At 39.9% G+C, this 17,318-nt stretch overlaps 1 protein-coding gene across 50 annotated transcripts in view; it reads left to right on the top strand.

The window, feature by feature from the left end:
• Positions 1-17,318, top strand: part of Abi3bp (ABI family member 3 binding protein) — a 216,708-nt gene that overhangs the window by 178,742 nt on the left and 20,648 nt on the right. For 48 of the 50 annotated variants that reach the window (XM_017598136.3, XM_017598128.3, XM_063270909.1 and 45 more), the window contains 5 exons: positions 651-731; positions 2,640-2,717; positions 5,855-5,920; positions 8,829-8,903; positions 15,865-15,939. In XM_017598136.3, the coding sequence (XP_017453625.1) occupies positions 651-731; positions 2,640-2,717; positions 5,855-5,920; positions 8,829-8,903; positions 15,865-15,939 (375 nt within the window). Of the gene's footprint in view, positions 1-650; positions 732-838; positions 965-2,639; positions 2,718-5,854; positions 5,921-8,828; positions 8,904-15,864; positions 15,940-17,318 lie in introns of those variants that run through there. The other 2 variants (XR_010056273.1, XR_010056272.1) reach the window with 1 other exon arrangement.

Here is a 17,318-nt window from a genome sequence, read left to right as displayed (position 1 = left end):
CTCCCTGTGGGTCACTGTTTCCAATAAAGAGAAGCATGATTTCCATACTGAACGGTTTTGCTTTGGAGACCAGCCCAGGAAGGCTCATTACCAAGCTTGACCATATCTACCTCACTTATCTCCATGGCTCCACTTTCCCTGTTCCCCATCTAGTTAATAATCCCTGCTGGTTTAATGGTTCTCAGCTGTGATGCTGTAACACATTAGCATATGTCAAAGCTTGACAGATGATACAAGAAGTTAGTACCAGTCAAAATGTCAAAGCTGCCAGTGATTTGCTTGTTAGAGCAGACTCAAAAGGCATATCCCAACAATTCTGTAAGCCTTTTGGTTTTGAGGTGATGGGTAGAGAGACAGAGCTACAACCAGAAAACCAGGAAGGTGTCCTAGCCACATTCCGTCTTGGCCAGGTCTCTACAGTGGGAAACCGGAATGTCATTTATTGTGCCTCCTGGTAGAAAACAGCTAAGAACCATTGCACTAGTATTCCATTGTCTTTCTCCTGAGAGTCCTGTGTGCACTAACTTTCTTCACCATTCAGCAGATGTTTTCTCTTTTATATTCAAATGAAGGCATCTCCTGCTATACCATTCTGGTTTATCACTGGCTTTGACTTAATAACTTACCAACTTAGTACTTTTCTTTTGCAGTGCCTTTAGAGACACGGGACATTCCTCTCATACCTGTGATTTCACCAAGACCTAGTGAAGAGGAACTACAAACCACCATGGGTAAATTGTGTTATTTTGCTCCACAAGGGACTTATCGTTTAAAAATGGCCCTGAAAGTAACATGCTCATGTCACTTAACTTTTACATTGCATGATTTCCCATTAAAGAAGAATCTCTACAAGCATCTTGGCGGTCAAACTCCAAGGACAGTCAGTTCTCCTGAATGCAAACTACTTTGAGAACAATTGTATGAGGAGTGCTCAGGCGTTTTCCTGGCCATCATCCCTCAAATGGTACAACAAGCAACTACTTCCATAACGTTTTCATCTGTTTACATTTTAAGTAATCTAGAGAGGATATAAGATAATAATAGGACACCCACAGAGCTTATAGTTGGCCTGCAGAAAGATGGTGAATCAGACAGAAGTGGTCGATAAGATCAATTGCTTTTGAAGAATTCAACATCAATATGGCCACAGCCATGGGAAGTGCTTGCTGGGTTCTGACTGAAAATGATGGGGAAGTCCCAGCTCACATTTGTTGGTGCTTCAGCCTTTCCTTGTTGCATCCTGCAGAATTGTTTGACTCAGTGGCTTTAATTTCCTCTCTTTATCCCTTTTCAAGTAAATCCATCCTTGTGTGTTTGTGTCCACGCGCATGTGTAACTGACCATAGATTTAAATGTAGTTCATTTGGGAGAAAACTTTATATACCATTCTAGCCTATGTCTGCAAAGTCATGAAATGGTAAAGTTAAAAGTGCTTTACAATATGGGGCTGGGGATTTAGCTCAGTGGTAGAGAGCTTACCTAGGAAGCGCACGGCCCTGGGTTCTGGTCCCCAGCTCCGAAAAAAAAAGAACCAAAAAAAAAAAAAAAGTGCTTTACAAGTGCTTTACAAATTATCACCGAATACACTAATTATCTAATTTCCACTTCTCATCTTGTTTTGTTCTGCTTTTTAAATGCTTCTTGGTTACTGAGGAGAGAACCAGCACCTCACAACCATCACAAACCTCTTCCCAGAAACTGAATCTTGAGAATAAACTAGGTCTGGCAAAAAATGGGCAACACTATCACCCAACCGGCAATTTCCTTGACCTTTAAGGTGGCAAAAAAAAAAAAAAAAAAAAAAAAAAAAACCAAAAAAAAACAGTAGCATCTATCTTGTCATTGTGAAGTAATAATTTCAGGATAACAAAAGGTAGTACTTATTTTGCTGAGATAAACATGTCTGAATATCAGTAAGCATACATTTTATTTCATTCTTAAATTTTTTAAAGATTTATTTATTTATTATATATAAGTACACTGTAGTTGTCTTTCAGACACACCAAAAGAGAGCATCAGATCTCATTATAGATGGTTATGAGCCACCATGTGGTTGCTGGGAATTGAACTCAGGACCTCGGGAAGAGTAGTCAGTGCTCTTAACCACTGAGCCATCTCTCTAGCCTGTAAACATGCATTTTAATTTTGACACATAGAACATAAAAGGATATTTCTTCTACAGTTGAAATAAACATCTTTTCACGTGATCTACTCATTTTCTATATATAAATTGTGGAGTAGGGAAGAGAAAACACAAATACACTTAAGGTATTTTCAAGGATATTATCAGGGACATCCAAGGACAGCGACCTCATAAAACAGCTATCTTGGGCCTTTTGCTCAGTGGCAGGGCATTTTCCTAGCATACATATTGCCCTGGGTTCAGTCCCTAGGATTGTAAAGTCAAAAAATCAGAGCCAAAGGATTCTGAACTTGAAGCTGCTGTTGAAGTCCTTATAATAATCACTACACCAATAATATATGGCAGCAAAGATAAGTCATTAACATATGTACTCACTTTAGGTTACTATAAAGGATCAAGAATGCCCTGAGCTATCTGTTCTTTTTTTGCTTTACCCTTGTTATGATCATGCTGATGGTTATTTAAAGCACAGCATCCTACTGTGTTTTTTCCCTAGAACAAACAGACCAGTCTACCCAAGAGCTCTTCACAACTAAGATTCCACGAACAACTGAACTGGCAAAGACAACTCAGGGTAATGCTGTTTCTCCACTCTTGGAAGGAAAAGGTTCCTTATTTTCCTTTAATCAAGAAATTTTGCTTTCAGATGATCTGTCCTAACCAGAGTGATTTCATATTGATGACGAAGGGCCTCAGGCAAATTGAACGCTGTTTGTGTACATAGTTTCCTTGGTTGTTGCTTCAGATGTGCTGTTGGCTACAGGATGCTGATATCTAATTTTAAAACTCCCTAGGGCTTTGGGTTGGGGTTGGGGTGGTGTTTACCTTGCTGAGCCTTCATGAGCTTGTTTATCATATCCCATAAACAAGGAAGACCTTCTCCATCTTCCTACTTTGCTTCCCCTTCTCAAGCCCCTTTTGCCGGCTTCATCCATTGATGACACACAGTCAGTTCTGTATGGCTATAACCTTCCATTGCTTTGGCATTTTCTTCTCTTTGAAAATCAAGCTAATGTCTTGAATGGCAGTGCATCCTTGTCCTCGAACAATGGACCTCTTCAACACAATGGTCTTAGCAGGATTGTACAATGCACTATAATTTTTTTCTTGTGTCCAGGTAGCTCTTGATTTGAGAATCTGCTCTGCTATTCTAGGGTTTATGCTTTCCTTGTTTTGTCTCAAAACTTCTGTTTAGGCACAGCCAGGATGCAGTTGCATAGAGTTTCAAATAATAGCTAGGAAGCCATCTTTGGGGAGAAGAAGAGGAGCCATCTTTGGGGAGGAGCACCCATAAACTGGTACCTTCCAGTAACCCTGTTTAGAAGTAGGGGTAGCTTTGATGGAGACAAACTATGTGTTACCAGGACCCTCTTGATAAGCTGTGCCTGAGCTCTGAGGTACTTCAGGTCCATGTGGGACATTGGAGTTTGTTTAATGCCAATCCTCAGATAACACTTACCAGCAGAAGAGACTAGAGGCAGAGACGAAATCATGGCTCCGAGTGTGGTGCTTTAACCGTGTATGTAGCACTGATCACGAGACTGTGGCATTGCAAACCCCCAGCAGCAGTACTCCCAGGGCCACACAGAACATGCTTAGTAAAACTCCCACACATTTTCTCTGTGGCAACCTTGCTTCCATGTCTAGTGAAACAATTCCTACACGAGGTGCTACATCTTACGTTCATTTCTCTCTGTCTTCTACTTTTGTTTCTACATTATTTTGTCTGTCCACGGTGCCAAGAAGAGTACTTGTGGCCATGCCATGGCATGTGCATGGAAGTCGGAGGGTACCTTGATGGAGTTGGTCCTCTCCCTTCACCACATGGATTCTGGGGATTACACGGTTAGCCAGGCTTGGCAGCAAGCATCTTTTACACCCTGAATAATCTCCATGCACCACTACTTCTGTCCACTGTAGCAATCTCCTTCCCCAGGGCATTTTAGGGATTTTAAGGATGATTATTTGACTTTCAGCTCTTGATTTTTGTCTCCATTTGGAACAAGGCAGAGTGCCTGCCATCACTGTATATTTATTTTTGGTGTTGTTTTAAATACTTTATTTTTAACACTTTTAGAAACTTTTTAAATAGATATTAAATATCTCTAAATTTTTGTATTATTGGCCACCCCTAAAAAATGCATGGCAGTGCTGTTTACGTGGTTCCATGGAAACCTCCACCATCTTTCTCTATAGGTGTAAAGTTAGAGCGGTTTTCTCGGGGAGAAATGAACTGTTTGAGTACCTCACAGCCTAAAGTTCAATTTTATCCCAGCTCTTTAAGTTCTTCCTAGAAAAAACAGAACAAAAGCTCTTATGTCCTGGTGTTGACGTAGCAATGGCACATGGCTGCGTATTTCTGCACCCTGTTCTGATCTCCTTCCTGTGCAACGTTTGAAGATTTCCTGTGTTGTCTATGACAAGGAAAATAAGAACCAGGATCCCCTTTTAGTTCTCTTCAGCAAAAGCAATCAAATATTCAAAGGGATTTTACACGAAAAGCAGAACTGGGTTAAAATGACTGGCACTTTTACCTTTCTCAGAGAAAATCAAAGGGAACCATTTGCAAATCATCATGAGGCAATTTTGGCTCCGTGGGCGGTAAGGCTTTCTAACAGCAGTACTTGTGTTCACTATGGTTAGTACTCTTGGGATGGCCCCAGGGACAGCCCCTGGAGGATCTAAGTCTGCCTCTGTTGTTGGCCTTCTGTATGGCAAATCCTGCTCATCCAAGCCTTCACACTGAAGCTTCTAAGCGACAGCTACCCCATAAGCTATTTCACAGGTGGTATTTTTTTAAAGCCTGCCAGGCAAAACATTGCTGATTTATGGTTAATAAATATCCAGTCAAGATGTGAGCAAAACCATTAAGTGATGTCACATTTGGTGGCAGGAATACATGTGGTCTGCAGTGCGCTATCATCAGTTGATAGACTCCAGGAGCAGCACATGCATTCAGTCCTTAGGAAGCACAAACAGTTCCTTATCTCCACCCAAATTTACCCGTAATGGTCACTATGTCCTCATTCAGCAAGGCTTCATTTCCATTCCTTCACGAACAGGCGCCATGTACCGGAAGGTAGCATCTTCCTTTTAGGATCGCTTGCTCACTTTTCCTTGACAGGTGGGACATGGGGTGCATTTTCTTTTTCATGCTTCTGTATAGTAATCACAGACAGTGAGTATTTATTAATCTCAGGGTTCATAAGCAAAGACACATTGATAAAGACTGCATGATACCATTATTTTTCTTAGCTATCTAATTTTTCCTTCCTTTATCTTTTTCCTCCTTTTTAACCCTTAAGATTACTTTCTTTGGAAAATCAATGTTCTACAGGGTAGTAGATCCTCATTGAGAAGACTGGCTGGCCATGTAGATGACTGGCAGTGTAGGTAGCTAACTGGATTAGTAGATGGCTAGGTTACTATGTATTTATCGTGTGAAGCAACCACCTGATAAAATTAATACTTTTGGCAAGCATGTAGTAAATGATTGATTATTAATATTACAAATGACCTACCTCATTCTGTATACCTTTTCCTTACAGCTACAAATAGTTTCATTTGTCTTATATCCCTTCTGCATGAACTAGGTAATAACGTTCTTTCTATTTCTACATGAAGTGTCCTCGTTACTGGTCCCTGTGGTAACAAAGGTTAATTGGCTGGTCTTATTTGGTATATGTGCATAAAGTCTGTCTTCTATTTCAGCACCACACAGATTACACACAACTCCTGTGAGGCCCAGAATACCTGAAAGGCCACATGGCAGGCCTGGTAAGAAAGCTTTTCTTTCTCTGATGACCTATGCAATCAGCAGGCTGTGGAAGCTACAGAGGAGAATAAGCCAAATTTCCCAAAAGGAAGTGTTGGGAGAGGAGGGATCTGGGTCAGGTACAATTAAATTGAAATAAAAGGAACATGAACTTTCTGGTCCTTGTGGATAATTGACTGGCCTAATTCATTGATGTGGTAAGACTTAGTTTTTTTGTTTTTTTTTTTATGAACCTCAGTACAACTGAACAAATATAAAAATATTTTGGTGAGATTTCTTCATAAGTTGCACACACCTTAAATTTATTGTGACAATTACAAGTGTTTTTTCTTGCCCTCAGAAAGACAAATTATCTCATCTTAGTCAGAGAGGGCTTTTAGTTTCAAAGAGAATAGTTTTACTTGATATATTCTGTCGTCAAAAGAAACATTTCTCATCTCTAAAGAATAAAAGACATGATTTATCCTGGAGCCAAAATTCGGAGTGACCATAATCCAGGAAAGTACATTCCAGTCTTTGTTGGAATATTATGTTTGTGAAGTAGTTTCACGCATGCTTTATAGTAACAGAACAAAGAAAGTTGTAAATCAGGACATTTTAAAACAAATTAGTAGGCACATCTGAGGAGCAGAATAAAGTACAAAAAGCTAGGGAATCTCTCTTACAAGTCTAGATACTACCTGATAGTGACATCTTTAGCTTAGTGGGGCAAGCTAGTGGTCTTCTTAGTTAATACAGCCCTCAGGGTTTACCTGTTATAGGAAACACACAAGGTAGGCAAGGAATGGCTATTTAGGGGCTAATGGTGTCCAAGATTAATCAAGCTCTGGACCTGCAGCTTCTCCACGTCATGGTAATTTGAATCAGCCAATCACTCTTTGCTGACACTGATTTCTTCCAGGAATTCTAGCTCACAATTCAAAGGATAAAAATATAAATAAAACAATTATACTTCTGCTTCGAGAGAGACACTTCACTCATACCAAGTAGGAAGGGGACTGTAACTCTACCCTTTTGAGAATTTAAGGAAATGCTAATTGCTCAGTGTAGATTGTTCCTGTAATGCCTTTCTGGTCCTTGTCTTCTTCCATTGTGATGCTAGCTATTTTTAAGGTAATGACTGACAAAAGTCATTCTCAAAGACCACACCTTTGTGTGATCATATCTCCAGGTATGTTATGGAAACGAAACAGCATTCTTATATTCTTTGAATATTATATATGTAATATTCAATATACAATGTAATACATACGCGTTTGACAATGACGTCATCTGAGGTTGCAGGAATGGTTTCCTTTTCTATACCAACCTAAAGAAGAGAAAGGCACAAAAGCAAGGTCTCATCGCTCAACCAGATCTTGTTGAAAGCAGATGCCCAAAGACAACCAAGTACACAGAGGCAGAGTGCCCACATGGAAAGGAGACCCAGAGCTGGAATCTAAGGAGTGTGTGTACGTGCGTGTGTGCGTGTGTGCATGCGTGCGTGCATGTGTGTGTGGGGGGGTGGAAAGAGTTATCTTTCTCTCTGGAAATTGGCTGATTTGGGCTGTCCCAGGTTGTTGGATAATCTGGACCAAGAAAGGGAGGTAGATTATTTCCCTCCACATTAGTCCCCAATGGTTCCTTGGGGTGAAGAGGCAGTGTTTGTCTTGGGGAGGGAGAAGCAGGAAGTTAGCTATCTTAAATGTACACATGAAAATATATTAATCTTCCTAGGGATTTTGTTCTTTGCCTGTCTGCTGAGAATCTTTTGACTCCTAGTCTATCATGTAGAGAACCAGTATTTTGGCTATAATCTCTAATTCCTAAAGGTAATTAGTTCAAAAAATCTATTTCAAGAGAAGATATTTCATGTATAGTCTTTGGGCTCCAACCTCATAGGTAGCAATGAATAGCCTAGTAAGAGCACCAGTGGAAGGGGAAGCCTTTGATCCTGCCAAGACTGAACCTCCAGTGAATGAGATTGTTGGGGGGAGGGCGGTAATGGGGGGAGGATGGAGAGGGGAACACCCATACAGAAGGGGAGGGAGGGGGTGAGGGGGATGTTCCGGGTTGGCCTGGAAACCGGGAAAGGGAATAACAATTGAAATGTAAATAAGAAATACCCATGTTAATAAAGATGAAAAGAGAGAGAGAAAAGGTATTTCTATGTAACTTTGTGTTACAAAAATCAAGGAGTTTTTAATACGTGACTGATTGAATATATTTCTGTAGAATATAGAAATAGTAATGGTTGACAATGACTGAGTGCTTACCACATGCCAAGAGGTATGTTTGAGGAAACTGAGGTGCTGAGTGGAATCAGAAATGGAACTGAAAGACAGACTATCTGGCTCCAGAGCTTATTCATGTAATAACACTCAGTGTTTGGTTTCTAGAGAACGGAGAGGTTTACATGGTTGCATCATGGCTGAGTGCTCAGCAGTAGATGTGTACAAAGGCTATTGTAATTAGTGTCTATGCATATCCACAAAAGGATCACCAACTTATGAGTGGCCTTGCCATTAAATGCATTTCAGGTCTCAGTTTTCACTTGATATAATGTAATCCTGAAATCCCTTCAACTCTGTTTTGGAATGTGTCTTATAGCATATACAGGAAGCAAGGTAAAATATTTTCCACTCAGAATTAGAAATTCCCATACTCCTTGCTTATTTTCTATAGAACACATATTGGAGCCCAGTGACAATCCCAGTACAGACTCAGATTTTCATTCTTACCATGAAAGTTTATGACTTTCATTCCAGAGTGTGGTGTCTACGTTCTCTATTCTGGACCATGTATTTTTTTTTTTTGTATGTGAGTTGTCATTACTGCCTAGCTAAATGATTTTCAGCTAAGTGAGTTTCCTCGGCTGTAAACTTTCAATACAGAACATCTAAACTGTTTTTAATCCCTACTTTGTTGTAGCCCTGAACAAAACAACTACAAGACCTGATAGAACCAAATCCAGAGGGATGTCCCATAAAAATGGAGTAGGACCAGGTAATAATCACAAATGTATTTTTATTTGGTTGTAATAAAATTAAATGCCGTCCATCTCATATAATTTTGTTAAATTCTCACATCAATTTCTTTTTGTATAGGTTTTAGAAAATATTTGTAAAATTAGAATTTAAAGTTTTAACTCATTTCAAAAATCAACTTTAAATATCTCTAAAAATGTTGGAAAAGAAAATTTCACTTCCCTAAACCTAGTCTACTTAATTAGCTATCATATATAGTCTTGTTTCTCAAAGATAATTCTGATTAAATATTAATTGAAGAATGAAAATAGTAAAAATAATTGTTTTCTGTTATTTCAAACTACTTTCTATGCTTAGGTCAGTCTTTGTGATGACTTGGTTTTCCCCTTTATAATCTTAGGGACCATCACAACATCTGAAGGGTCTCTATCTGTTAGCAGTGTGCAGTGTGAACTGTAAATAAGAAGAAGCAGACTTAACACAGTTAACAACTGGTTGCTATGGCTATAGTCCTACTAAAGTTTATAAACCATTCTGATCAAACCAAACAGTCCTAACTTCCTTAGAGCTATTGGAGTGGGCCTAATAATAATTCAAATGTCAACTTATTTATTCCATGGGTAAATGTAACTACCATGTTCCATTGAGATATTTCTAATAATATAAATCATGTGTTTACAAACGTAAAATGCTGTTAACAAAATTAGAATGTATTTAATGTATATATGCCATGCTTAATCAGCTCCAAGTAAGAAATACTTAAAGATAGTCTAAAAGTCATTTAGATTCTGTGTTTCCTGTACTTGAAGAATATGGTATCCTGGAATTCTGGATATTTAATTATTTTCCAGACCAAATGAAAGAGGATTTATGGATTTCTGAGACATCGTAGTACCTATATGAGCCCATATGTACCAATCTTCCCACCTGGACGTGGGAACTGCATAATTTCTCAGATTGGCATAGATAGTCTGGCTCTAAAAAGTGCTATCTTCCCTCAGATCCCCCTGGGAGGAATTGAAATACACAGTTTTAATATTCAAATGATTCCTTGAAGAATGCATAAGTAAAAATAGAAATTAACAGAGCAAATAACAACAGAAAAATGAAAGTTTCTCTCTATTTGAGAGCTATTGCCTCTAACGTAAACATGATTCTAGGACAATGAGTATCATCCAAAGAGAGCAAATAGGATTATCATGCTATAACTTACCAACAGTATGACTTTTTCTCAAAACTCACTTTTGAACCAATATCTGCCATTATCATCTTGTGTACATAAGTCGTCTTTGAAATTATCTCACCCAAAATAGTTTGCAGAAGACAAGCGCTTTTTGTGGTGTAACTACGGGGGAGAAACTACTGCCAAACACAGGTGGAGCGAGTGCCATGCCTTCACCCCATTCTTTGTTTCCTTCACCCCATTCTTTGTTTCTCTTCCGATGGTCAACCAAATGTATCGACTTGTTCTACATTATGTTGTCAGCCTATTGAGAACTTCGGTTGAAAATTATGTCCTTGTTCATCTCAGGTAGAAAGGTCAGCAGACAGCATCCACCCATCATCATCTTCAGGGTTAGTCTTGGCTAGGTGCTCCCTTAAATAACACCAGTGTAGATACTCGCTTTGTATTGTGTAGGTTGGTTATTTATTTTAAGGTTAGAAAGTAGCCTACAGGTTATTACACTTATTTATTTGTGTGTGTGTGTGTGTGTGTGTGTGTGTGTGTGTGTGTGTGTACGTATGTATGCACAAGTACATGTCCTTGTACATATACAGAAATCAGAAAATCAGAGGACAATCTGCAGAAGTTGGTCCTCTCCTTCTATAATCTGGCTCTAAGATGTAGAACTCAGTTGTCCATTGAGCCATCATGCTAGTCTAAGGCTCATAATTTGGATAGGTCCTTATTCTACTATTCTGCTTTTTTTTTTCTTTTGGTGATTTCCACACATAGACACATAGATGTCACATTTTAGTTAAAGTGTTCCCACACATTAGAAATTTCTAATTTGAAGTGATAAGAAATGGTACAGTTCATTGCTTGACACTTTAGAGAAGAGACTTGTCTGACTTGACTTCGAAGATCAACTACTAGGTTGCTTAGCTGCTCAACCATCACTGTTTGAAGGCTCCATTCTTGCCAGGCAAAGTAGAATTCCAGAGGTGCCATGGAGCATGCGGTCTTCCAGACTCTGCTACACAGATGGTCTCAGACTCCTCTCTATATCCTAATGGAGAAACAACACTTTACCGCCCCCATATGAAGTGTGTCTCATAAGGAAAAATCAGACTCTTCAGGATGAGATATGTGTTTTTCTAGAATGTGGCTAACTCTTCCAGGCTGCTGGATTACTGCTCAAGAACTTTTAGCTAGGTGCTAATATTTAGAGGCAAAAGCACAGAGGACTGTCCTCCATAATATCACCCCTTTTTATCACAGGGGGTAGAATCACTGATTCATTGAAAATAGATTTCCCCTGATAACAGTTGGAAATCAACAAGTTTGTTTGCAAAGGTTTTGTTACTATGGTTAGAAATATCCAAAATCATTATTTCATCTTGGATAAGAAATTGCTAAGTGATGAATTACGTAAATCTGTAGACTTCTGGAAAACTCCCATATGGCAATGATGGGCCACACTGAAGTTCCAGTCTTGGTGCCTCCAAAGTCAACAGTCCTTTAGCATGTGTCCATTAATCCTATTTAAGAAAAGAGAATCCGGGGCTCGAGACCCCAAAAGTACAACAATGTCAAGCAACCAGAGCTTCCAGGGACTAAGCCACTACCTAAAGACTAAACATGGACTGACCCTGGGCTCCAACCTCATGGGTAGCAATGAATATCCTAGTAAGAGCACCAGTGGAAGGGGAAGCCCTGGGTCCTGCTAAGACTGAACCCCCAGTGAACTAGACTATGGGGGGAGGGCGGCAATGGGGGGAGGGTTGGGAGGGGGACACCCATAAGGAAGGGGAGGGGGGAGGGGGATGTTTGCCCGGAAACCGGGAAAGGGAATAACACTTGAAATGTATATAAGAAATACTCAAGTTAATAAAAAAAAAAAAAGAAAGAAAAGAAAAGAAAAAAGAATCCAACTGACGGGCTGGGCTAGATTGTCTGGTAGGCAATCTGTAAGACTCATTCTCTACAGTGTCTTATACTATGGCTTCCCGTTTAAACTTTTCTCCTCATTCTGTCCCTATGCTGTCTTTTACATTAAATTGCCCATGTTTACTGGTTTATCAGAGACCAGTGCTTCATTTCCCGTCTCCAGCTCTCTTCAGTGAGCCCCAGGGCTACTGTTTGCAATTCCAGATAATGCTATCTATCTTCTATCGGTTTTTAAGTGTGGTGTGCTGTTGACTTGCTGATTTATAACTAGAGATCATAATGGTGTGCTGCTTTTGTCTCCATCTGTGGAGAGATCAGCTAGGAAATTTCTAGAGTCCTCTAACTCAGTGGTTCTCAAGCTGTGGATTATGACACCCTTGGGAATGTGGTCATATATCAGATATCCTGCATATCAGATATTTACATTAAGATTCATAATAGTAGATATGAAGTAACAGTGAAATAATTTTATGGCTGGGAGTCACCACAATATGACCCAATTGTATTACCCATATGACCCATAACAATTGCATTAAATGTTCTCGGCATTAGAAAGATTGAGAACCACCCTGCTCTAATGTACTCTTCTTCCCCCTTTCTCTCCCCTCATCTCACCTCACTTGCTCTGACCCATGTCCTTCCCTCCCATTTCTCCTTAATCTCCAACTCATTCTTTGCTTCCAGCCATTTACCTGTACTCATCCTGGGGTTAGTGGGTCTGTGTTTGCCCTATAGGAACTGATGAAAACCTGTAACTATTTTCTGTGAGTGCCCCATGATATAGGCATGGTTACAGGACCGATGCTTGCTAGCCAAAGTCATTAACTCTCATATAGGGTGGTACTGTAGCCCTCTCAGGAGATGGAATATATAGGCTACAGTCACTTAGAATCATCATGAGGACACAGAAGGAGAAGGAGCCAATAGAAGAACTTGGTGCTTGGAGCTGAGAGAATATGATTCTGAGTCCCAGCATTTCCTCCCAGTGGACTTTGGGCAGCTTGTTTAATCTGGCCTTAGGATTCCTCATTAGTAGGTCCTAGATATTATATTTCACACAGAAGCTTTATGAAGCTCAAATCAAGTTATAAAAATACAGAGTGCTTAGACAGTATTAAAAAGACTTTGTTTTTGAAGGACAAAAATATTTAGAGAAGGGCTTATAAGATCTACTGAAAGAGCACATTCTAGGGTACTTGCATTCTAGGGTGTGTGTGTGTGTGTGTGTGTGTGTGTGTGTGTGTGTGTGTCTGTCTGTCTGTCTGTCTGTCTGTCTGTCTGTGTTACTTTTGAGAAATTATGGTAAATCAAACCTCACCAAACTAATGGAAGTATTTTGCTATGCCTATATGTCATTTACAGACTACTCAGTCACATGATCTAGTTCTCTGACCCCACTGTACTATGAACCCCAGGCACAACAGCTCTTCTAGAAGAAATTTTCAAAGTCTTTCTCATTCCTCCAAAAATCAAAAGGATCAAGTCTTCACAGCACTTACTGTTCTAAAAGGCTAGCTGTTCATAAAGGTGGGGAAGGCATCGAGAGAGGGGCAGGAGCTGAGGGATCACATCTCAAACACTCACAGAAACAAAGAATACAGAAAGGAGGACAAGGTTGTAAACTCTCAAAACTTCCCCTCCCCCAATGATATTCTTCTTCCACCAAAGCTCTGTGACTTAAAGGTTCCATAACCTTGCCTAGAACAGCACCACCAACAGGGGACCCAGTGCCTGAATACATGAGCCAATGGGAGACATTCTCGTTCAAACTACAACAAGCAAAACTTTTATCTGTGATCAGTGTATCTGCCTGCACATTAAATGTGTTTAAATGATGTCTTTTTACCTTCTCTGAAACATAACTGTATAATCAGTGTTGCTGGCATTCAATTACCATAGTTGTCCTTGTTAATGTACAAATTGGCACAATAAATATGGTTTTTAATCCTTAACATGCAAACTACCATCAAGCCATCAGCACACGGATTCTTTTATAGGATGATTGTCTCTGAAATGAGATTCCCTACTTAGATTCTAAAACCTGTTTTTGTTCTTAATAAAAACTGTCAGAGTCAGAAATGGTACCTTAGCCTTTAACCTCCACACTCAGGAGCCAGAGGCGAGTGAGTAATCTCTCTGAATTTGAGACCAGCACAGTATACAGAGTGAGTTCTAAGCCAGTTAAAGCTACATAATGAGAGCCTGTCTCAAAAAAATAGAGGAGGAAGAGGAAGAGAAAGAAGAGGAAGAGGAGGAGGATGATGAAGAGGGGGGAGAGTGAAGAAGAGGATGAAGAGGAGAATGGGATGAAGAAGAGGAGGGGGAGGATGAAGATGATGAAGAGGAGGAGGGGGTAAAGAAGAGGATGAAGAGGAGGAGGAGAAAGAGAAGGATCATCATCATCACATCAGATGAAGCATCACCAACATGGCCACCTAAACAAGACCTGAACAAGGACAACACCAGCAAACATGTCCAGTGTGGAAGGGGGAAATCTCACAGGGCCCCAACCCTGACCCTAATCAAAGAGTTACAAGCAACTAATAAACATTGAAAGTGAGAAAAATAACCTTACTCAGGGAAGAACTGTCTAATAATTGATTATCTAATACCAAATAGCCATCCCTGAAATCATATTCATGCATGTAATATTAGACTGGGCAGGTTATATATATATATAGACATACACATACATATATATCACATATATGATATATATGTATATATGAATGTATATGTACACACACATATTTAGCAGTGTGCGATTGGAAGGAAGAAGTGGAAAATGATATATTTTAATTTCAAAAATAAAGTTGTATAAAGCAAAGATAATTTTTAACAAAAGACCAGTAACACAAAGCTAAGGCAAGTCACCCTGGTCCCCTGCATCCTAGGGAAGCATCTCAAAGCCTATCCAAGGTACTCAGGAGAACAGCCAGATAACTACCATGTTGGACGGAGATAGAGAAAAATATCATACAAAGAAATTTGAACTGTTTTCCTACAAACAGCAACTTAGTGTTCTATGTCAAGCCGGGACTATTTTACAACCCCCAAAGGTAAAGATTCAGTTTGTAGCCTCAACAATCTTTTTTTTTTTAATAGAAGAAAGGGTTTATCTGGGCTTATAGTTCCAGAGAGCGAAGAGTCTGTCAGGGCTGGTCAGTTGGATGGGAAGTGTCCCCCACAGTCTTGGGCATTTGAATGCTTGCTCTCCAGTTGGTTAGCGCTGTTTGGAACGTATAGGTGGTAGCTTTATTGATGAAGTATGTCAATAGGGATGAACTTTATGATTAAAATCTTCACACGGTTTTCAGCTTGCCCTCTCTGTTTTGGGCTTGCCCTAGACGATGTGAGCTCTCAGCTTCCTGCTCCAGTTGCCGTGCCTGCAGCCTCAACGATCTTAATAGACCAGACCTGCACAGGGATATTTTTAAAGCCAGTTCAAAAAGTATAAACCCAACCACACTGGATTTCTAAGGTTTCTTTATGAGCATTGGGGAATTGGAGGGAAATTATCTTTTTAACCACAAAATGTACTCATAAAGACTGGCAGAAGGTGACAATTCGCCCTTGGTAAAATCTGTCTGGTGAAGCAATACCTCCCAGGCAGCCAGCACAGAATTAATGCCATGGGAAATTATGACAAAACCCCAAACCACAGCCCAGCGCCAGTTCTACAGAGAAAAACAGAAGCAATGGATGTAGGACTTTTAGTATCTTTATGTCTGAACAGAAGACGACAATAAAATGGGCACAAAAGTACCAGTGTTTATGTAAGAAATGCATCCTTTCCTGGACAACTCTTATCAAATGCCCATGACAAAGAATGTTCACAATTATGCCTGTTGATTGTCTCCATTCCTAGGAACCAAGCAGACACCTAAGCCATCAAGCACTGGGAGAAATACGTCAGTAGACTCACATGCCACAAGAAAACCAGGTAAGGCAGAAGATGTGAACCCTCCAGAACCTCAGCTCAGATTTTCAGTGACCTCAATGGCGAATGGTAAATCATGTGTACATGGTTCTTGTGTGCGAGAGCTCCATTGGTCATGGAAGGCAGCTGCTAGAGAAACATTCCAGAAGGCCATCTTTGGGGAAAGAAAGTGCAAATTCAATTCTTTTAAAACCCTTTGGGGGATACTAACCTAATGGTTGCTTCCTATAATATTCTGAGGAGCCATCATGGTCAAGCAGTACAAAGTCACTGGGTTTTAGATCTTTTTTTTTTTTCAAACTTCGCTCTTGTGTGATTCATTGTGATCTAATTTGATTTATGTTCCTGTATTAATAGTAAGTTGTATGTAATAGACATGTGACGCTGACAATCTAGTCTCTGCTTTTCAAAAGGATGCTGTGAGAGATGTTATCATGCATTTGGGTGCATGTTGATACCCTTGCCTAAGCAAGTACACAGACAGGCTTTCCCTTCCCTCTCTCCTATCTTTCCCACCTTTCTTCATTGTGTCTCCTCCTAGTAGCCTTGAAAATAGATTAAAGTGATATGGTATTTTCCTGGGTAAAGAATTCTCAATTATTTAAAATCAATACAAAAAAGGAAATACATTTTAAAACTATAACAACTTAGAAGGGGTTTGCAACCCCATAGGAAGAACAATAATATCAACTAGTCAGACCTCCCCCCAAAGCTCCCAGGGACTCAATCACCAACCAAAGAGTACCCAAGAGTACACATGGAGTGACCTATGGCTCCAGCTGCATATGTAGCACAGGATGGCCTTGTCTGATATAAATGGGAGGAGAGGCCCTTGATCCTGTGAAGGCTTGATGTCCCAGTGTAAGGGAATGCTAGGGCTGGGAGGTAGGAGGGAGTGGGAAGCACCCTCATAGAAGCAGGGGTCGTGGAATAGGATAGGGGGTTTCCAGATTGGAAACTGGGGAAAGGGGACAACATTTGAAATGTAAATAAAGAAAATATCCTATCCAAGAAAAGTAGAGAAAAAAAAACAGCTTAAAGTTTGAGGTAAGATGAGTTATGCCAGATACTATTAACTTTTCCAACCATCCTGCAAAATAGACTTTATTAAACAAACTGTAAAAAACATGCTACTTTCCTTTGACTAATAGGCAAACAAGGTTTTAAAGCATACCATTTATTGGGCTGGAGCTCTGCAACAGAGGTGGTGGGTGGGTAAGCAAAGAGAGCAGTAAACTTGGCTTCTAGTCAGGGCCCCTAGCTGGGAGTCCTCGCACCGTTCAACTCTACGGGTGCTTCCCAATGCTGCCATGAGTGCTATTTTGATATAATTATTTGAGAACTTTCAATGTTACTTAATTATAATTATATATTAGAGTTTG

Source organism: Rattus norvegicus, chromosome 11, assembly GCF_036323735.1.
Source record: "Rattus norvegicus strain BN/NHsdMcwi chromosome 11, GRCr8, whole genome shotgun sequence".
In the NCBI taxonomy this organism is placed as follows: Eukaryota; Metazoa; Chordata; class Mammalia; order Rodentia; family Muridae; genus Rattus; species Rattus norvegicus.
The sequence above is the reverse complement of the archived record's forward strand: the minus strand, read 5'-3'. Positions and strand labels throughout refer to the sequence as shown.